Raw genomic sequence first — 22,578 nt, forward strand, 5'->3', positions numbered from 1 at the left:
AGAAATGATTTCCTACATAGAAGGCAGACTCATAAGAGCAGAAAGCAAGCTGCTGATATTTAAAAGCAAGAAACAAATCTGTGGTGATTTATAAAATTTAAAGAAGTCTGAATTTAAAGCAACAAAGACAATGTTCTGTGTTTCACCAATTGGTAAGCACATAAAAAGATTACTAGAAGTTTTATTAAAATAAATAATAAGGTGCATAAAAACCTGTGTGCCAGCTCATATAAGGACTGTGATATGGACTACATTATCGAATTAATTATGGGGACACATTTTAAAGAATTAGAGGGAGGTTCCCATGATTTGATGGAAAATGTAAAGATGTGTGAAACTTTTTTTCATTGCTATATTTTATCACATAATAAATCAGAATGCTTAGCCTAAAACCAGCTCTAACACTTATCGAGTCTGCGAGATGCTTTATTGGATGGAGCAGTGGAGGAAAACTCACTTAGGAATGACAAAAAATTAGCAACTGGTTCTATTTATTCTTGCATTACTCAGCAGACAGCTTGAGAATGTTCCCAAATATAACATTAGTATATTGAAATGTATCTTAGCTGTTGGGGCTGATGACCAAAGGCCATTGTTAAAATTTTGAGGGGATTCATAAAACCTAGGTATTTTTCACAGTCTTTGTTATTGATGAGTGATCACTTTTTCATTCTCCTCAATTTTTAAAAAAGTAAAAGACCTTACTTTCAAATGCTTTCAAATGCTAATCAGTTCCTTCTTTATTCCCCAGTTGACTTCAGACCATTCGGCCTCAATACTTCATTTTCTTGAGTGCTTTACTGACTATGGTCTTGAGATTACATGTGGCTCAGAACAACAAAGAAGCTTGTTATTTTTAATTGAACTGCAGAGTACATTGCATGAAACTCAATGGGAAAAAAAATTAGTCTGAACATTTCATTTCCTCACTTTAAATATCATGCCACTAGCAATGGTTAAACATAAAAAAGAGAAAAGAAAAGAAAAAAACCTTCAAACATACCAAAGGAAAAAAAAAACACCAAATTTCAGAAGTTCATTTCATTATGCTAACTTCCAACACCTACAGAACCTGAAATTCCTTGTTGAAAGATTTTAAACATGTGAGATTCACAAATTCAGTTTCCATCATGATGGCCTGTTTCCAGGTTAAAATAATTAGTACACAGAGTATATGGAGATGCTGTGCAATGACACTTTTAAACCCCAAACTCTTTGTATTTTGACTGATCTTTAAAAACCTCAAGGGTGTATTCTGAAAGTGTGTGCTTTTACCTTCCTTTTCCATTTCTGGGACCTTCATGCAGTATGGCTCTTCTCTCCTTCACTGGCTCCTACCCCACCTCCAGAGACAGCTGAATTTTAAAAGCTGTTAGTATTCTAGAAACTGGGCATTCCCAAGCTCCCAACAAGCTATTCCCAAGCTGGGTGCTGTTTGGAGGTATCTCTATTCATTTCAGAGCACCCTACAGTGCTAATTAGTGCAAGGATAGTGACTTGATAAATGGTCCCTTGTTGGTCAAAACCTGTGACTGTGCCTTTGAAAGAACCCAAATCCCACTTGAAACCTAGCTTCCTATTGGTAAAACTACCATCTGACACCATGGCTTTTTGAGAGGGACTGGGAAAGCTTTCAAGGTTTCCTCAAAATTTATTTCCTTGTAAACTGAAATCTAATAATTATTGCATTTTAATTCAAAATACTCTTTGTCTCTACCTTTTTTAGAAGACAGTTCTAAGATGTAAGCCAGGACAACTTTCTGTGACATTTTTTTGCATCTGTTTACCCAACACTACTTTATAATAGCTGTAAAATAGCAACACCACCATCATGATACTGTTCAGAAGTGGCAGATGAAAATGCATGGTCCTAATGAAAAGCTGGGCCTTTTGAGAAGTCTGGGCAACATTTAAAACACTGAAATAGCAAGATGTGTGGGAATATCCTACTTTACATAAGTTTGCTCACTGAAATTACTAATTACTACATAATACAAAGATAAATACTTGCTTTTTGTATATCCTTTAAATGTCTTGGTACAATAAAGCCCCCCTAGAATAAAAGCATTCTCAAAAGTCTCTATACGAACTCTGAGTATTGGTCGGCTTTCTGCCACCTTTGTTCAGTTTTAGTATGCATGCATGTAGCCTAGTATTCAGCCAAGATTCAAACAGATCGTATGCAAATTTCTGCAGGTATTATCTAGACAGATCCTCTTTCCCAAAACATGTCCCCAAAATACCAACCACATCGATCTTCTCAAACTTTAGTCTCTTAACTTCTCAACTGTAAGGCTGACAGTATGTTTGGGATCTATATCTCTGTGCCTCCAGTATAGAAATTGCTACCTGCTAAGATACGGGGTGATTGCTGGGATCATTTGTTTCCAGCCTCTTAGGAATCAAAATCCTTTTTTTACCAATGAATCAATGTCTAAAAGCATTTCCATACTTTGCTCAATTTTCTGGTTGTTTATAGCAGAAATTTAGTGCAGTCCTTGTTACTACCACATGGCTGGGAGGGAGTCAGACAAGCAAGGATTCAATGCTTATTTTTGCCACAAACGTAACTTGAAGAAGTAATTTAATTAGCTCTGTGTCTCAGCCATATAAACAAAATACAAATAATAATCTTGAGGGACCCATAAAGATTGAAGATATCAAAATACCTAGAATAAGATCTATTAGATAAGTGTGCCCTAAATGTTCGCTGGTAACATTAAGCTTTAATGGTCATTAATTCATTAATATATACCTTTGTAACTCTGAAGTGTAAAATCTACATAGAAGAATCTGCATCAGAAGAATCTCTCTAGGTTTTATACTTTTATTCATGTTCATTTCTAAAAAATTGCATATAGAATTGTTTTATTTTTTTTGTAACTATGCCAAAACTACTTCCTTGGCAAAATTAAAACTTCAAGGTCACTTGAACATTTGGGTTCCTGTCAGATACAGTGGTATAATGCAACTCTAAAAAAGAAGTATATAATATAGTTCATTTACCTTCAGTTAGATTATTGCAGAAGTTATGGAAGTCAATACAGATCTACTGTGTCTACATCTTTGAATTTACCAATAACTCTGTCAGTATTTTCCTAAACTCTGAGAGACAAGTAGTAAATCTATTTTTTAGAAGTAAATTATATAACACATCTATGAAATATTTATTCACAATTTAGCTGAAGAATTCAGGTTTCAACTTCCAAAAGGAAAGAAGTTGGTTTATGCATGGTTAACTTGGTGCAGTAGTGACACGCACACGTGTCTGCGTAACAGGTATTATCTTAAGAATTGGTGTGATGAGAAAGAATGAGAAATTGTCAAGCCATTGTCATGCACCAATTCTCATGATGATTTTGCTCAGTTCTCATTTAAGTGAACACATATTCCAATGTTGCTATGAATTACATTGTTTGCACATGCCAGTTTTCCTCATCTGTCTATAAACATCACATTTTCCCCTCTTCTCTCACATAAGATAGGTACAATCAGCAGAGGAGACAACAAAATATGTATACAATACAGAGCTATGTCTACTGATCACACTGTTTCAATAATAAAAATGAAAACCTTTTTATCTAAATTTTAGCCTGGATCCGGGTTTTAACAATGGTATTTTTAACTTGTTGATGCATATTGTCTAAATTATGTAATGCTAACCTCATTTTCACAAACAAATTTTCTAATTGAATTGTTTCTAAAGGACCTTTTAAAACAGAATATCTTACACACAGGCTGCTGGGATTTCCTCCATTTCAGTTTCATTTACTTCAGGTGATATTCCAATTTACTTTTAGGATACCTTAAATTCTTGATATCCGCATACTTTTGCATATACTCTGTACATTGTTGGATAGTCCTATCCTGTTATTTATGCCTTGATAATCCCTTGTTATCTTTCAAAACTAACTTGTGTCATCCTTTAATCCTCACCCACTGCCCTAACCATGAGTTAGATGCTTCTTTTATGTTTGCTTTTAACACTGTGCACAGGAAAACACACATATACATAGCACTTTCTATGTGCTAGGCTGTTAGAAGTCTTTTGTTCTTTGCATGTATTGGCTCCTTTAATTTTCATAACAGTTCTATGAGGTAGATTATATTATTACCTCAATTCTACAGTTGAAGAAATGGAATCATACAGAGTTTAAATATTTGGTCTAAATTCACAAATAGGAGAACTGGGAATCTAAATGTAATCTGTTTCCAGACTCTCTTCTTTTTCCTTTTTAAATAATTTCATTGAGATATTATTTACATACCATATAATGCACCCATCCAAAGTGTACAATTCAATGGCTTTAGTATATTCACAGACATGCCACCATCCCTGCAACCAGTTTTCAGAACACTATTACTTCCAATCAAAGTCAATTCCCATTAGCTATAATCTCCAACCTTAGGTAATCACTAACCTTTTTTCTGTCCTTATACTTTGCCTATTCCTAACTTTTCATATCAGTGAAATAATATGTGGTCTATTGTGACCAGTTTCTTTCATTTAGCATAATGTGTTCAAAGTTGATCCATGTACCATGTTATAAATGCTTCACTTTGTGTTTTGCCACATAATATTCCACTTTATGAGCAGACTGCTTTTATTTATCCACTCATCAGTTGATACACACTTGGGTTGTTTACATCTTGTTATTATCAATAGAGGTGCTGTGAACGTTTGTGTACAAGATATTTTGTAGACATATATTTTCATTTCTCTTGGGAACAGATCAGAGTGGAGTTTCTAAGTCATATGGTAACTCTGTGTTTAAACATTTGAGGAACTGTCAGACTTTTTCTGCACCACCTGTATTATATTACATTCCCACCAGCAATGTATGAGGGTTCTAATTTCTCCAAAACCTGGCCAACACTTGTTATTGCCTGTCCTTCTGATTTATAGCCACCCTATTGGGTGTGAAATAGTAGCTCATTACAGTTTCGATTTGCATTTCTATGATGGCAAGTGATGTTGAGAATTTCTCATGTGCTTGTTGATCATTTTTCATGATCTTGTTTCAAAGATTTATATATCTTTGAAAACTGTTCAAATCCTTTTCCTATTTTGTAAATATTCTTCTTCATATTGAGTTGTCATTATAGCTTTATTCTTTATATATATTTAAGACAAGTCTCTCTATTGGATAAACATATTTACAAATATCTTCTGCCATGATGTGAGGTGTCTCATCCGTATTTTTGGATTTTTGCCTTGAGGTATGTGTTTTTAAAACTTCGATGACATTCAATGTAGGTGTGTGTGATAAAGAGTTTGCATGTGTGTGTGTGTATATATATATAACATATATATTATATATATTATAATATATATATATATATCGATTATCATAACTATATATTATATATATTATAATATATATATATTGATTATCATATCTAAGAATCGATTGCCAAAATAAGATCACAAAGATTTATATCTATGTTTTCTTCTAAGAGTTAGCTCTCACATTCAAGTGTATGATCCATTTAAAGTTAATTTGTGTATGTGGTTTGAGGTCTAAATTCATTCTTTTGCTTATAGGTATCCAGTTGTTGGTGTGATTTTTTTTACAAAACTATTCTTCCCTTATTGCATGATCTTGACACTCCTGTTGAAAATCAATTAACCATAGGTATATGGGCTAATTCTGGACTCTCATTTCTATTTCACTGATCTAAATGTCTAACCCTAAACCAGTATTGTGCTATCTTTATTACTGTAGCTTTTAAGTAAATTTTGAAATTGAGAAATATGAATCTTCCAACTTCATTCTATACTTTCAAGATTTTTTGCTGTTGCCCTTTAAAATTTTTTTTCTATTATAGTGAATTTTAGAATCATGTGGTCAAATATAAGGAAAAAGAGAGGGAATTTTGATAAGGATTTCATTGAATTCTGCTGATCTATTTGGAGAATATTTCCATCTTAACAATATTGAATCTTCTAGTCCATTACTACAGGACATCTCTCCATTTGTTTAGTGCTTTTTAATTTTTTTCAGCTACGTTTCATAGCATTCAGTGTTCAAATATTGCAGTTCTTTTATGAAGTTTATTCTTAATTGCTTTTTTCTGATATTTTAAAATATAAATGCTTTATTTTCTCTTTGGGTTTTTTTATTGTTAGTGTAGATATCCAGTTGATTTTTGTATATAGATCTTGCTGAACTCATTTACTAACTCTACTAGTGTGTGTGTGCGCTGTGTGTCTACTCTTTAGGATTTTCTATATGTAAGATTATTTCACCTGCAAATAGAGATAGTTTTACTTCTTTTCTAATCTCATCCTTTTTATTTAGTTTCCTTGCCTAATTTGCTGGCTAAAAGTTACAGAACAATGTTGTACACAAATCAAGAGAAAACTGACATCCTTGTCTTGCTACTGACTTTAGGGGATTTTAGTCTTTCACCATTAATATGATTTTGTTAGCTGTGAATTGTTTATAGATGCTTTTTATCAAGATGAGGAAATTCCCCTCTATTACTAGATTGTTGAGTGTTTTTTATCTTGAAAGGGCATTGGATTTTATTACATGCCTTTTCTATATCTATTGAGATGATCATGTGGGTTTATTTCTTCTTTTATTAATATGTATATGACATTGATTTTCATAAGTTGAACCAGCCTTGTATTCCTAGGATAAGTTCTACTTGGTTGTGGTGAGTAATGCTTTTTATATGCTGCTGGATTCGGATCACTAGCATTTTGTTGAGTATATTTGTGTCCATATTCATATTGTGCCATATTCATTAGAGCCATTAAGCCATTAAGTTCCAATAATTACTAGCTGATTGCTTTATTGTTTTCAATAATGCCCTGGGGCAAAAATTGCTCTGTAGTTTGAACTAAATAAATTTTGGCAGAGGTCATATGTAAAGTCAGCCTTTAAAATTTATTCTGACCCCAGAAGGGATAGTCTTAGCTATTTGTTTCTGGGGCTCTTTCTGGTGAACAAGATGGCTTATGACTTAGCTTGTTGTTCCTAATTAAGAGGAATCTTAGTCTTAAACTTACTATAATGGGAAAATGCTTGGACGCTCGCTTTTCTTAGGGGCTGCCTCTCCCCTACACAAGTCTCTGTGCCACTACTCTGGGTACTAAGTTGAGTGGCAGCCTCTGCTCTTCCTCACTTACCTCTGTTGACTTGGAACTTCTGCCCTTGGAGCAAGCTGGAGAGATGGCAGTCGAGACCCCGGTATTTCAGGCCTGCTACACCTGAGGTCGAGGCTGTTGCATCCTTTTGGTGGGAGCTGAGTAGAGGAAAGGAGCCTCCAAATTCTTGGCCACACTCACCAGGAACTCAACTCACCTTCTTCAAATCGGAGTTGGAGGCTATGAGAAATGCTAGCACCCTGTTCCTCCAGTTGCGATAAGCCCTCATTGGGAACCTGAGGGAGGAGGAGCCCTGTCTTCTTGGCCAAACCTGCTTGGAACAGAGCTTCCATCAGGCTGAGGGTAGGCAGTGGGAGAGGGAGCAGGATGAGGCTCAGATGCCACAGATTTTTCTTCTTACTGAGTTTCGGATTTTCTTGAATAAGTGTTACCTCATTTTCAGTGTGCCTTTAGGAAAATTTCCAGACTATAAATGGCTTTGTTTGACTTATTTGTTTGTTTTATTACTATTCAGCTTTGCTTGACTTTTAGGGAAGTAGGTCCATGGAACTCCCTACCCTGCCACCTCCTCTAGGGGCTGTCTTTTTAACCAATGTTATACTGTGTACTTCCAATGTGGTATGTAATACATAGCACTTACCATATTTTATTGTGACTTTCAGTTTATTTTACGTAGCATCCCTGGAAATTTCCTCAGCTAGAGTTGTCATTTTTGACTGAAGCCCTGAACCAAACTGTATTATTTATTAGCTCTTCCAAAGGAGTCCCCCTCAGACACCGCTGTGGGAGCTGCCTGAGTTTGCCATCCACTCCCTTTCCGCCTCTGGCTGCTTGCCCCAGGGAGCCTCTTGTCAAGCTTCCTCTCGCAGGCACTCACTTTGCCTCTAGGTTCTGGAGGCTTATAGGCTGAGACCTCAGAAAAGCATACATCTCTGTGGGGGTTCAAAATGCTGAAGGTCTCCAACTAGCAAAAACTTGGACCATGTTCGTAGCAAAAACACTGAGGACAGTAACATTTCAGGGCTATTGCTAAAGTATTCTCGTAGTTATATGTTAACATATAGCCTACTTAAAGCTAGCCTGCAACTAACACAATTCCATGGAGACAATATAATTGATACTGTCAATTACCAATTACAATAAAATATGGTAAGTGCCATAATACAATTAAGGAAATTAATTGCGTATTATTTAGTCTTCTGCTAGACATTAGACATGTTTACAGCTTATAATGTGGGGCTTTTTTTGGGTATCAGGTATTTTTTGTTCATTTTTCCTTTGCAAAGTACCAGCTTGACTAGCAGGAGAATTGATCTGGTTTTCATTAGCATTTTTTCAAATTAAGATAATAGTGACTGGACCTAAAAGGCATGTTTCTGGAGTTTGTTTGTTTGTATGCCTTAGGATCTTTAAGTAGTTACCTGCAAAAATCTAAAGATTGATGATGATGATTAATTATGCTTCTGTGATCACTCATGCTCACTGTTTTCTTCAGTTAATTAAACATCCTTGTCCTTCTACAGCAATAGTAACATCTTATATTTAGAAACACTGGGCACTTTGCTAACTGCTTCACATAGTTTTAATCTCATAACAATCCTCTGTGGCTAGTTTTATTATTCCTTTTTTACAGACTGAAAAGTTGAGGTTAAGAATAGCTCCTTGGCTTCCATTAATTCAGTGATCTATTAATAAGACAGCTGCAACTTGAACTGGTATCTTTTGACTATAAGTCAAATACTCTTTGCAGTATATGATAAATGCTTTTTCTATGAGTGTGTTGAAGAGATGAGACTAGGTGAAGAAAAGGCCATGAAATAAGTTGAAGTACTCCGGTAAGAAAATTAATTGTATATTACTTAGTCTTCTGCTAAAAAGTATATCCAGAAGAAACTAAATACATTGCTTAATTTTACAATGACATATAAATTGCTATTTCTAACCTTCTTGCTTTCTTGTACACTGTACAAATTGAGAATCTGTTGCCTACATATCAATTATAATATCCCTTAACACAGAAAAAAAAAGATTTTCTTTTCATATGTATTTAATATAAGTAGGTTAAAATTTCTGAGAGGCATAGTCCAAGGGAAGAAAAGAAGTAGGTTCTTTCCTTTTATTTGGATTATTGCTGTTTCCTTAGAAGATTATCAGCTATACAACTGTACCTTATTTTACTCTTTTTACTCTTTATCCATTATCCAGTTTTATCTAATTCTATCCTCATTTTATAAGAAAAAGAGTTATTAAATATCAGTTCACATGGAAACAAAAATATTGTGGAACAAAGGGCAAACAACTGACTAAAAATGAGATAATAATAAATGATTATATATTATTTGTAACTTCTCATTAAATATGATCTTGCTATTTTGATATAAACAATCCTTGATGAGCAAATTAAAGCTTTCTACTTTGTTACCTTAAAAACATGTGAAATCATTTTCTAGTATCAACAAAGTCAAAAGATTTAACAACCTTGATTCTTTTGATTTCTGAAAAGAATTATCTATATTCTTTATAATTAATACTGAGTCTAAATATAAAATTTTAAGTGAAAGATCAAAATTAGAGTTTATAGGACAATAGTTACTTATAAAGCATATAGATTTTGTGATTATCCTATTGATTTTGGACATCAGTGATATAATATGGGTTTTATTTATGTGCAGACCATCCTGTTCCTCATGTCCTCTCTCCATCTTCCACCCTCCATGTTTTTTCTGTGAGACATCTAGGATGTACATAAAGATCCTTCACATTTTGAGAGCTACAGCACAGGCATCTCTCTGTCAGGGAACTTTCTTAATATCTACTGTCTAGCTATTCATTAGTGCCTTTATTTAAATGTTGTCAATATTCCATAATAGCTGTCATGTTCCATGACAGCAATGACTGTCGATTTTGTTTACCTCTGCATCCCTAGCACTGAGCACAATGCCTAGGGTGTTGAATCAATAATGTAGGATTGATGTATTAATAAATGGATGGGAAGGATAAGGAGCCTCCATGGTAACACTAATGAAGAGGGCAATAGGACATGTAGATCTGAGGAGGCAGCGGAGTGGCAAATATCTACTCCTACCTCACGAAGGTGAGTGGAGAGAAGAATTCTGGGAGAAGGAATAAATAGCTTAGAAAACTGCAAAAACTGGAAGAGGCTGGGCTTTTTCAGCCATTTAGGCTTTGACTGGTGAGGAGTGATGGACCTCACTAATTTTTGCGTTTTTTTAAGCTTTGGGAAATCTGAGAAACCAGGTGTTCTCCAGGAGGGAAAGTGAGAGGAATACACCTTAGTGATTTGCTCAGGATGTAAATAAAACAGATTAAAGGGGACCCCAGCATTCCATCTAAATTGTCAGATTAGTTCACCAAGATGTATTAAAGGGAAAAGGATTCAGGGATATAATCCCATACCAAAAATGAAATAACTATCAGTCTAGGGTACCTTTGTCATCTCTCTGGAATTTTGGATTTAGTGAATAGAAATAAAGTGTGAGGAATCCTGACACCACCATTTTAGGCATATTCTTGTGTCCATCCCTGTTCTTATTTTCATAATCACATATAGAGTTCTTTTTCCTATTCTTTCTTTCTTGTTTTTCTCCCCACCTCCCTACACACACATACATAAACCCCTTTAGGCTATTAGAGTATTCTAATTTGTTCCTCCAACAAATATTTATTGATCTACTTCCATATATCAGGCATTGTAAATGAAAATCAACTTCATGTGTTCCTGTTGTTTACAATTTAGAGGTGGGGATCCAACACTAATGAAATCACTACCAAAAAAATAACACAGTGTTGTTAAAAAGCGTTCCGAATGAAAGAACACAGTGAAATGAGGACTTAAATTGTCCTGTAAAGCCATGAAACTAGTCCTGGATGTCATTGCCAAGATTAGATCATAAAAAGACTGAGACAACTATCTTCTTTCTGTTTTTTTCTCTCTCTCAACTTTATCATCCTTTCCCAGCCTCTCCAAAATGTATTTAATTCCGAGTCCTTTACACACAGATTCTATTTTCTGATAGAAAACTTAATAATTTTGATAAAATGCTTTATGTGGAGCTCCTTGAAAGCAGGGACTGTATCTTATTTATCTTTGCCTTTCTGGGATTTAGCACAATGTTTAGCTTACAATATATGCTCAATAAACAGTTGTTGAGTCAAGGCTAATGGTTTAGGGTGTACTGTTTAATAACATTTTATCTTTCTGTGGTCACAGATAACATGTAAATTTTCACAGGGAAACAGGTACTGCTGAAAAAAATTCCAAGAAGTGAGACTAATAATATGGAAATATTTTAGGAAAAGTAAATTACTCTTAAAAAGAACACCCAGTAGGCAGCTGCCTGACAATACCCTTCCTATGGGGGGGTTGCTTGGGGAAACTTAACCTTTCTCTCAACACATTGTTTGGACTTTGTTTTATGCAGTATTGGTTTAAGATAAATTGTCTTTGTGTATTTTCTACCTTTATCTTCCTGTGACTTCTGTGACAGTTTTAGTTTAGATAGTAATTTTTTTCATTGTTATTACTATCCTATTTTTTCAATTGGCTTCATTTCCTAGCATTATATTTTTTCTTTTGAGATATTCTTTAAAATAGTCTCTCTCTTTATAATGGCTTCTTGCCCAGTTTTGTTGTATTTAACTTTCCAGGAATATCCATTAGCTTCATTTTGTAAAAATACCATCCATATATTATTTAACCTAAAATGCTTCCAATTATAAAGTACACAATTACTTTTGTTTTACTTTCCACTAATGAAGACAAAAAATGATGCCAAATATAATCGCAAGGAGCCATTAATCGAAAGATGCACCTAATTTCTGAGATATTAGATTGTCAAAAACTGTATGTTTGTGAATTTATAAAATACAGAAAAAACCCACTCAGCTTTACGATACACTTCCAACCATACATCTATACAAAGTCAATTATTTCTATGGTGACTTCAGGTAAAGGAATACTGTGTTGTATTTAATATAGGATCATGGTATTACATTTTTTTCAAAAATATTCTGAGAGCATTAGAAGATGTCCTGCTGGAATGAAACTCCAAAAAGTCAGTATCATTGTCTGTTTTGTATGTATCCCAAACACCTAGAAGGCACTCAATAAATATTTCTCAAATGAATTTATGAGTGAATTCACATTTCATTAGAGATGCCATGTGTCTGTTTTAAGCAAAACCAAATCAAGTTATTAATCAGTGAGCTCCTTCTAAATGCCATTTTATGCTGTTTAGATACCTTGTGCCTTCTTACAGCATAGCTTTTCAAGCCTTTTCACTTGTTGCCAACTTCTATTTTATTTCCATATGTATTGTGACTGTAAGAATAGAAATAGGTTAGCATAAGAGTAGCCATCTTAAGGGCCAAGAAGCCATTTTCTGAGTGTGTGTGACTTAAAAAGAAAAACAGAAACTGAGTAAGGCTTTGAAAAACAAGTTAATCAATCATGAGCACCGGAATCAGGCAGTGGTGACCCCTGGTCAGCTAGACTTGGTCAGTAAATCCTACATACCAAGCTTATCATGTGGAATCGCCCTGACAATTGAGGAGTGGTCTTATCTTGCTCCTGCCTAACCACAGGATGTATGTCTTGCAAGAATAATGTACAGCTGTGGAAAATTACTATGAGTTAAGTGCTTTGAAAATGCTATATAAACCCTTGGCTTTGAGTGCTCGGGGTCCTTGTTGAAACCCGCTGTGTCGGGCAGACACTTGGACCCCAGCTAGCTGGAATAATAATAAACCTCTTACTTGTTTCATCGACCTGCCATGGCCTTCGTCTCCTCACTGGGGGGAAGCGCAGACCGGAATAAGGCCATTGGGTCTTACAGTGATGATATTTATAACTCAGAGGTGTTTCTAATAATCTTTTGCAAATTACCATGAAAAAACCTGAATGACATAATTGGCCATTTATGCCTATCCATACTCATACAACTTAGGAAGTTAAAAAGAAAAAAAAAATTAATGAGTGCCTCATAGTAATACATTTGGCCTGCTTTTTAAAAAGCAGGCCAAATATGACATGTAAAAAGTAGGCTGTATCAGCAGGCCAAATATGAAAACAAAGACTTTGGAAGAGAGACCACGCTTGTCAAGTCTGAATTTTATTCTTGTTCTTTCTTTTCCTCCATTTTTATTGGTGGCATATCCATTGTATGTGACCTTGGTGACAGTTGAACACAAAGTGTATGGGATGCTGTTGAGAAAAAAGCTCCTAACTTATCAAAAGTCCAATAACATTTGAACCTCTCACTTCTCACTAAGGTATATGTCACAAGTCTATCACTTTTAATTTAAGCCTAATATGAGTTCTATTCTATTCCAAAGGCAGAATATCAGAATGGCTAAGAACATGGCCTTTGAAAACAGAATCTCTGGGCTTGAAACTTATCTCTGGCTCTTGTTAGCTATATGGACATGGAAATTTAGTGAATTCTTCTATGCCCTATTTTCCTTCTGCTAATATAATTAGCACATCTTTGCAGGGTTTTTATAAAAATTAAGTAACACATGTAAAGTTCTTAACAGGTCCCACAAATCAGAGATGCCAATGTTGGTTTTCTCCCTATTTGCCCTCTAGGTGGGCAATTTCACCTAGAGGGTGCTCTTCCAACCATACATCTATACAAATATCACATGTTCTTCACCGCCCTTCTCTGTGCCCTGAAGGCTGAACTTCATGGTCTTCCTTGCTTGGGTTTCCTTGCCCTCTGACTTCTGGTTAGTTTTGTAATTGGGGGCAATGAAAGGAGATGGAAAGACGGGAGGAGTGACACTGAGGTAATCCCTCTCCCTGTTTCCTCACAGCCTGACTGTGGCTTTGGCAGTGACTCTTTCTCTTTCCTCTTCCTTCACTGCTACTGCTGTGTGGTCTCTTTCCCATGGCGCTAGCTACCGCCAAGGCTGTTAGCACTACTCCCCACTTGCTCCATCAGTCCTCAGTGTAAGCAAGGCTTGCCGTGCGTGTAGATCCTGGAGCTTCAGTACCTCTTAATGATTCCTTTAACCCTACTTATATCTTTGTTAATAATCCCTTTATTCAACTCTCTCCAATTAACCATTTGAGTATACCATTTGCCCATGGGATCATAAACAATATAGTGCTAAATTATTTAGTTTAAGAGAATGTCAGATTCTCTTTCAAGTCAATGAAGTATCATCAATAGTGATAGGAATGGGGGTTGTAAAACTTAGTAAAGAAAATCATTTTTATCAACCTGGTGTCATTGATAGTATACATTTCCTAAGAACTAAAGGAAGGATAGTGTGGAGCTGGAATGGAGGAGACCTTCCCTCAGGGGCTTTATATGTGTGTTCAGCTTCCTCTTCGACCTTTCTTAAAAGTTTGAGGCAAGTATGTGGAATACAAGGAGGTGGTATTTATTGGCAAAAATCAAGCACAATATAACCCAAATCCAAGTTTCAGGGTTTAGTGGGCCTTGAGATTTTGGAATTGCTGGGTGAGTTATGGGAGAGTGATTCTCAGTGTTAGATGTAAGAAGCTGGCAAGTCCATCTAACTAAGAGCTAGACCTGGAAAGGTGCTTGTAGGAAATAAATAAGAAAGTCATGACTGGTTTCCAGTCAAACAGAAATTACAGGAAGATCCAGGAAGCCTGCAAATTACTGACTACATTGGCTATATATTGGAATGTAATAACCTTTTATGGAACTGGGCATCCAACCGATAAATCTACATTACATCATGGAAGACTTGGGGAGCTGCCTGTTTGCATATCTCCACTCACTAACCATATTTGATATCTGCACAGGACTGAGCTCACAGGAAACTGAGACTATTATGAGTCACAAAGTGGGGCCGGGGCATGCACACATTACCACTTGTGAAGTAGTACAAATTTACGCACAAAATAGTCATTTTGTTCAGCCTGGAAATGAGTTAAAAATAACTGGCTCTATGAAGCTTCCCAATAAAACTCAATTTTATCTTATTGAGAGTTAAGCATTTCTAACTCTCAAGTCAAATAAAATCCTGTAGATACCTCAATTCTCAAACTAATCACAGTGGGAGTAAAGAGTATAATATAATGTTAAGAGGGAAGAGGTGAGGAGGTCTGCAGTTACACTTCCTGCATTTGAATCCTCTCTCTCTATTTCTCTCTGTACAGTCATCCACATTTTCTCTTCCAACCTTTAGATGTCTGTTTCTTCTCCCACATTCGTAGGATCAGAACACTGTCTGTATCTTGGAAATACTGTGAGCATTAAATAAGACAATACATGTAAAACTTAGTAGAGTACCTGGCATATAGTAAGTGCTTCACAAATCATGGCTCTTTTGTTGTAAATGTATTTTCCCAAAAAGATTCTATGTATACCTACAGGTACGAATAGACTAAAAAGGTGAATAATACACAGATCTATGTAGTATTCATCTTATATCCATTACCAAGTCTAGCATAGTGTAAGCATTAAATAAATATTTGCTTAATGACTAAACATGGTTAGTTTGCTTTAGACATATGAATCTCAAAGACAAAAACAAAGCATATATATTGTCTTTTAATTGAAGTTGTCTCCTGAGTCTCCATGTTTTTCACTAGAGAGGAGACTACTAATTGTTCACTTACTTTAAATGCTTGTCTTTTAATGTTAGCACATCAATACAAATGCATACCCACACAGTTGGGTACTTATAGAAGAACTGCCACATTTAAGTTGTGAAGTATTCATAATATAATTATTTGCCACAAAGGGAAAATCTTATTAAAACAAAAACTAGGAATAAATTACAGGCACCAAAAAGGGGTATAGACTACTCATTTGAATTTCCTTTTATAGAGAATATTACAGATCCTTTTTTTAGATAGTGAAATTATGTTAAGTCTACTTAATTTGTATTATAGAATGTACAAACGGCAGACATTGCTGTTATAAATTTTGATAAACATTTCTCCTTGTATTTCTTTAAAACAACGCAGCCAGTTTTTTTACCCCCTCCCTACTCCTGTTAAAAATAATGTGTATTCATTGTTGAACAAATAAAAATAACAAGAATAAAGAAAAACTAAAAATAGCCCAGAATCCCACCTTCCAATGACTTTCAATCATAAACATTTTCTTCCTTAACTGTTACATGATCACACCTTATATAGTTATGTATACTATGTCAGGACCACCTTTCCATGTTGTAGTCTTCAAAAACATGATAGTTAAGTGTATAATATTCCACTGGAAAATAGATTTTGATTTATAAGCTTTAAAATATATCATTTATGGAGCAATGTAAATCCTTGAATCTTTGTCCACATCTGATTTTTAGGTAAAGTTGCTAAAAATGAATTCATTAGATCTAATGCAGTGGGTTTCAAGGGTGGCTGCATATTTCATTGCTCTGAGTTTTTTTTAAATTAAGGTATCATTGTTATACACTCTTATGAAGGTTTCATATGAAAAACAATGTGGTTGCTACATTCACCCATATTATCGAGTCCCCCTCATACCCCACTACAGTCACTGCCCATCAGTGTAGTAAGATGCCACAGAGTCACTACTGGTCTTCTCTGTGCTACACTGTCCTCCCCTTGACCCCCCAGGCACCATGTGTACCAATCATAATACCCCTCAATCCCCTTCTCCCTCCCTCCCTGCTATCCTCCCCCACCCCTCCCCTTTGGTAACCACTAGTCCCTTCTTGGAGTCTGTGAGTCTGCTGCTATTTTGTTCCTTTTCCCCTCCAATAAGAGGGGCCCTAAATTATTCTGCCTTCAGACTTCCTTGCTTCTGAGCCTCTTGTCTTCACCCCTTGCTGCCCTTCAGGCCCATGCTTTCCCTTTTCCATTCTCCCTCAAATACTCTTTTTTTTTTCTTTTTAATTTAAAAATCCTCATTTATTTATTTAAAAATAACAATGCAAAACTATTATGTGTAACATAAATGACATATTTTTAATAAAAGATAATTTCCAAACCAAATTTAGTTAGAAGAATGGCATTGGTTTATATTTTTTACAAATCTCTGGTTAATAAGAAGCAGATGGACTCTCAAAAAAATATTTTTTTTGATAAAACATCCAATTAGCATCAACATATCAAAAAAGACTGCTTCTCTCCTTTACTACTTCTGCAATTTTATCTAGCCTATAGGAAGGACTTCCAAATTAATAAAAACAAGTAGGCTTTTCTGAAGAAAAAAAAATTAATAACTGTGGACTATTAAGTTTTGAAATGTATCAAAAAGTAGCACAAGGCTAAACACATTGAAATAGTAAAGGAGAGTACATGTCTTTATGCTGCATGGATATTTAGATAGTACACATCTGAGTATTTTACTGTTTAAAAATATTTCTATTAACATCTAATTTTATATGTTCATAAGAAGAAAAAATGGTAATATATAGAATGCTAATAGTGACCACTTCCTGATTACTTTAAATAAGTAAATGGAATTGTAATAAATGTCTCACATGTATGATTCCATTTAATATTCACAGAATCACTGGATGGTAAGCTCCATAAAGACAGAAATATAACTATTTTTTTTATTCATCAGTATCCCCAGATAATCAGCACTGAGCTTGAATACAGTTAATATTCAATAAGTATTTATTTAACAATTGTATGATCTTTCTTTTGAAGTAGTCTCTTGCTAGAAATGTATTGTCTTAGTCTGCTAATATTTTAGTATTACTGAGTGCACTACATTTGACAATTCTACCTGTGTTTGGTCTGATTACCTTCATTTATGCATATTGTAGGACTTCAGTGAAAGAATGTCTAAGGAATACTTTTACTTTACCATGTGTAGGAAAAACTGTAGAAGGGTAGAAACTGTGCCAAAACATCTAAGAAAGTTATTGACAAAAGCACTGTAGCAAAAGAAAAGCCTGTAAAAATCTGATTCTCATCCACATAATTTGAAATTTGGAAAATATGACCATTAAAAAATATCATAGAAAGCATAGTCAGGATTTGTCAGAAGCTCTTTTAAGATTATGACATCAATTAATAAAATATAAAGAAATGAAGGATAAAGTAACCTCTGGAAGCCAAAGCCACAGGCTCAGATCGGACTTACCAGAACAGTCACCACACGTAGAACCACTCCACGCATGTTATTCTCCAGCTTCTTGTCGGTCAGTGACCCGTTCAGCCCTGTGACAGGATTCCAGCACCCAAGCTGGAAGATAAAATAGCTTGGTTAGTTTTCTGCCTGAAAAATAATCCAATCATCCATGTCTTTACCTCTTGGAGAACTGTGTGGTATCTCGTGGTACAGGAAGGGTCCCCAACACAGGATTTCTTTTTTTAATAGCAAATGAAGTAATCAGAAATTCCATTTCCTGTTCTTAAATATCATTATGGCATATGACAGTACCCAACATGCTTTAGGGAACTCACTGAGGACATTTGACTTAATGAGGAGTTATACATACACCAATAATTCAGTCCCAGCAATACACTAATTGGAAAAATAATAGCACATATAATTCTAGCATAACATTTCTTCTAATAAATCAATTACGGCACAAGTTTGATTTTCTTTTAGTTTCAACGGCTTTAATTAGATCTTACATTGCTTTTATTGGGGAAGAAAAACTACAAGATTTTTAATGTGGTTACAGGGTTACTGCTTTTATTTGAGGAAAAAAATGTATATGACTGTTGTTTTCAAGAATTCACAGTACATAACACAACACAGTTTGCCTTTTTGTCAGTGTTATCAATTTCCTTGGGATATTTTGGCAGCAGTCTTTCCCTTAAAGTCTTGCAATGATTCACTGCTCTTTACACTCTGAAATACTGGTTTCATTTTACTTTCTCATGCTGTTGTTATCTTTTCTAATATCCAAATCTGAGGGCTACCAGTTTTAAAATCACTGCCCATAAATCACAATGAGATAAAAATGGATGACTCTCAATTCAGAAATGAGAAGGAAAGAGATGCTGTGACTTGAATTAGCAGATAACTGCTCAAGGAGCAAGGCTGCAAAGAGAAATTGTAATGCACATAGCAGGAAAAAGTATCATGGTGTTAATCCTGATACCAGATCTATGAGCCTCCACATGCGGGAAACTGTTCCGTATCTGCATGCTTTAAAAATGTAACAGATCTTTAGTCATATTTGGAGACTGTTTTGATTGACTGAATGGTTTAAATGGGCACCTGGTTGTATGTGCTGCTTCCTTCTGAAGACTGTGATTTATTTTCTTTGCATTTTGTTTGCAGCTTCCAAAGCTATTAACATACTGGCAGCCTCCCTCACACATGAACCATTTAGGTGCTTCCTATTAAAACTCAAGTTCCTCTTCGAGGTCCCCAAAAGGTGTTTAATTAAGAAACCTAAAATGTACATAATATGTATTAAGAGAAGAGGATGTCACAATATAAACACAAAGTCAGCTTTTTCCTTATTAAAACAATTTTGAAAAGGCTGCTAATTATTGGTTTCAACAATGAAAGCACATTAAATTCATACAATGACATGTCATTCTTAGTTACATAAATGTCTAATTAGAACTTAGATCCAATTAGCAAATCTAAATGTGTTGAAAGTCTAATTATCAGAGATATTGTAGTGCTCTTGCCAAATTTAAAATCTTACGAAATTTCTTTTGAGCCTTTGTTCTCTTCTGAGGTCCACCAAAGTCTGTCCTCAATCAAATTCCTTGATGTGCATTTTTCTAATTTCTTCCTTAAGATTTGTTTTTGTTTTCCTAGACCAAGTAATATTGGTGGAAAAAGTGATCTACAACATTAAGTGAAGAGCTAAATTTCCAATGTACTATCCACCTTTCACAGTCATATTACTTAATTCTGAGCTTAATGAATGGCTTTTAGGATAGCATCTTGTCCATGGTAAATATGTGTAAGCTGCCGAGGTAAACACTTTTTTTTTGTCTTCCTTGGAGCTGTTTTCTAAGTTTGGTGAATCTACTGTCAGTCTGACTAAATAAATGACATCTGCTAATGCCAACCTGACCATAGCATTTTGGTGTATTGACTAGTCAAAATATTTACCACTAAAAAAATAACAAAACTTGCCGAACAGTTTGTTTCATCAATGCTCTGGACAAACATGTAACAATATATAATTTCCTCTTTCTTAGGTCCTCCTGTAAACATAGCTATATATTATCAGCAATTTAAAAAATTCTAAAGCAATCTAGTATTTGTGGGTTTGAAATAACAATAATAAAGCATTTGGAGTAGGTAGATACAGTTGTCTTCAGACCTAGGCAGTGACTTAAACATTATTTGTGCACATATATGATATGTACATTCATGATGTTTCTTCTCATTTAAAAAATATTTGCCAGATTCTCTCTCATATATATACAAAATCTAATTTTCTTCCCTCCCTGATGAAGATTATTCACCTTCTGTATTCTCTTTCTTTTCTTTCTTTCCTTTTTTTTTTCTGTATGACTCATGTTTTTTGATCAGAGCACTTGTAACATTGTTCCAGTTCTTATAGCAGTCTGGATTTTAGGATTGGCGACTCTTTCTTACTTAATTCAGTTCTTCCTTTATATGCACAAATTCCAACACTTAATGTTAGCTGAATTTTAGCCATGAACACCAATGACTAAGATGCTCAGAGACTGAATTTTGAGATAAAGTTTAGGTTACAAATTTGCTGGGAAACTAGACATAAAATATATCTATTTGAAACATATCAAAATAGGGCATAATAAAGAAATTAAGATATTAAAATAATTATTTCCTAAACCTAAAAGAACTATTTCTCTTACATATATTTTTGGAATAACTTTCTATGTATCAGTCGTGGTACTGAGCTCTTCATATATGATCTTACTTAAGCCTTAAAATAACTTTATGAGAAAGTTTTGTTACCATTATTACTTTCTAGACATAGAAACTAAGAACTCAAGGTCACATACCTACTAAGAGATGAAACTAAGATTTAAATTAGTGCTTTTTAAAGTCCAGTGTTTTTAACTGCAGTGCTGTTTTATAGTTTACAGATTCTTCTCATAAACATTATCTATTTGTGATTAGTAGAGAGGATATTATTCCTATTATATAGTCAAGGAAATTGAAGTTCAGAATTGTTAAGTAGCTGGCTCGATGTAACTGTCACATTTTAGCAATATAATTAAAATTCACATCTTGGCAATACAGCTTAAAGGCAAATTATCATCAGTCTCATAAAAATATAACATGGTCATAGTGCATAGTATGTGTTTCAATCATCAGAGGGCTTTACTTATATTAATTTGTTTCTCAAAACAGTCCTATGAAGAAGGTAATAGTATTATCCCCATTTTACAGAAGGAGAAATAGAGGATTGAGAGGTTCTGCTCCTTCTACTGTTTTATCTTTTATCCACTTAAGCCATCAAGAGGGATTGAGTAAAATAAAGAGAGTAGTAGAAAAATGAAGTGGACAAGAGAATCTCAAAAATATTTCTGGAAACTTCTACCTTGTGCTACCAACTTACTAAAGACAAATATGGGGTACATTTCATTTATTCTAAGTCCTCAAAATGTATAGCAAAGCTGGATGAAGAAAAGTACATAGAAGATACGTGGATTAGCCACATCTTTTTAAAGGATTTCTTAAGTTTTAAGATTCCTTAATTTCTGTTCATATCCACTCATCTCTCTGAGGTTTATTTCAAACTATTTTGTTTCATTGTAGTAACTTCTTCTGAATAATAAGCACTAAAAATGAGTTAGGTTCATATAGATCCAACTGAATTTGTATCTACATGGGTTATAGTCCTTGCAGCATAGCAAGATGGACAGGCATAGTGTTTGATTAAAGAAAACTAGAAGAATTTCACTCAGGGTCAAGGGTGAGACATATTTCACAACCTCTCTGGTTTCATCGTTTGAAATTTCATTAACTTGCCTTCTCTGGCTATTTGGAGAAGGTTGTTACTCTTTGGTTGTAGTTTTGGGTTTTTTCCTTCTTGCTTGTCTGCCTGCCTGCTTTCCTTCCTTCCTTCTTTTTCTTTCTTTTTAAACAATGAGGCCAAAGACTAATAAAGATAATGTGCACAAAAATCTCATAATACTATCTATTCAGCTGAACACTTTCTAAGTAAAAAATAATAAAAATGGCCCCTACAGCACATATGTGAAATTTACTGAAAGTCGTACTGCTGCAGGCAAAACAAGATTCACTATCTTCCATGGTGTGGCCATCTGGGGAAAAATGAGAAGGGATAAAAAATAAAGACCAATTCAATTTCCTTTCAATTACACTGTATCGATTTCCTATAGTATTTTCTGGTTATTGCTTAAAGTCATTTTAAATCCTTAAAAATGCTTAATACTGTAATTATTTCCTTCATTGGGGCTTTAGCAATAATAACCTTGTAACCTTCTATTCAAATCAATGTAATCTCCTGTGTTTAACAAACTGGTTGACGTACTTTCTTGAGGACAGTAGTATGCTCCTGACACTAAGTTATGACCAAGTTTGAGATATTTACTCCTTTTCTCT

At 34.6% G+C, this 22,578-nt stretch overlaps 1 protein-coding gene across 1 annotated transcript in view; it reads right to left on the reverse strand.

Moving 5' to 3' along the window:
* GRID2 (glutamate ionotropic receptor delta type subunit 2) overlaps nt 1-22,578 on the reverse strand; it is a 1,417,443-nt gene that overhangs the window by 295,325 nt on the left and 1,099,540 nt on the right. Inside the window, exon 9 of the mRNA XM_037020242.2 lies at nt 18,181-18,282. Coding sequence (XP_036876137.2) covers nt 18,181-18,282 — 102 coding nt within the window. The remainder of the gene's footprint in view (nt 1-18,180; nt 18,283-22,578) is intronic.

The sequence above is a fragment of the Manis javanica genome, chromosome 5 (genome assembly GCF_040802235.1).
Source record: "Manis javanica isolate MJ-LG chromosome 5, MJ_LKY, whole genome shotgun sequence".
NCBI classification, from domain to species: Eukaryota; Metazoa; Chordata; class Mammalia; order Pholidota; family Manidae; genus Manis; species Manis javanica.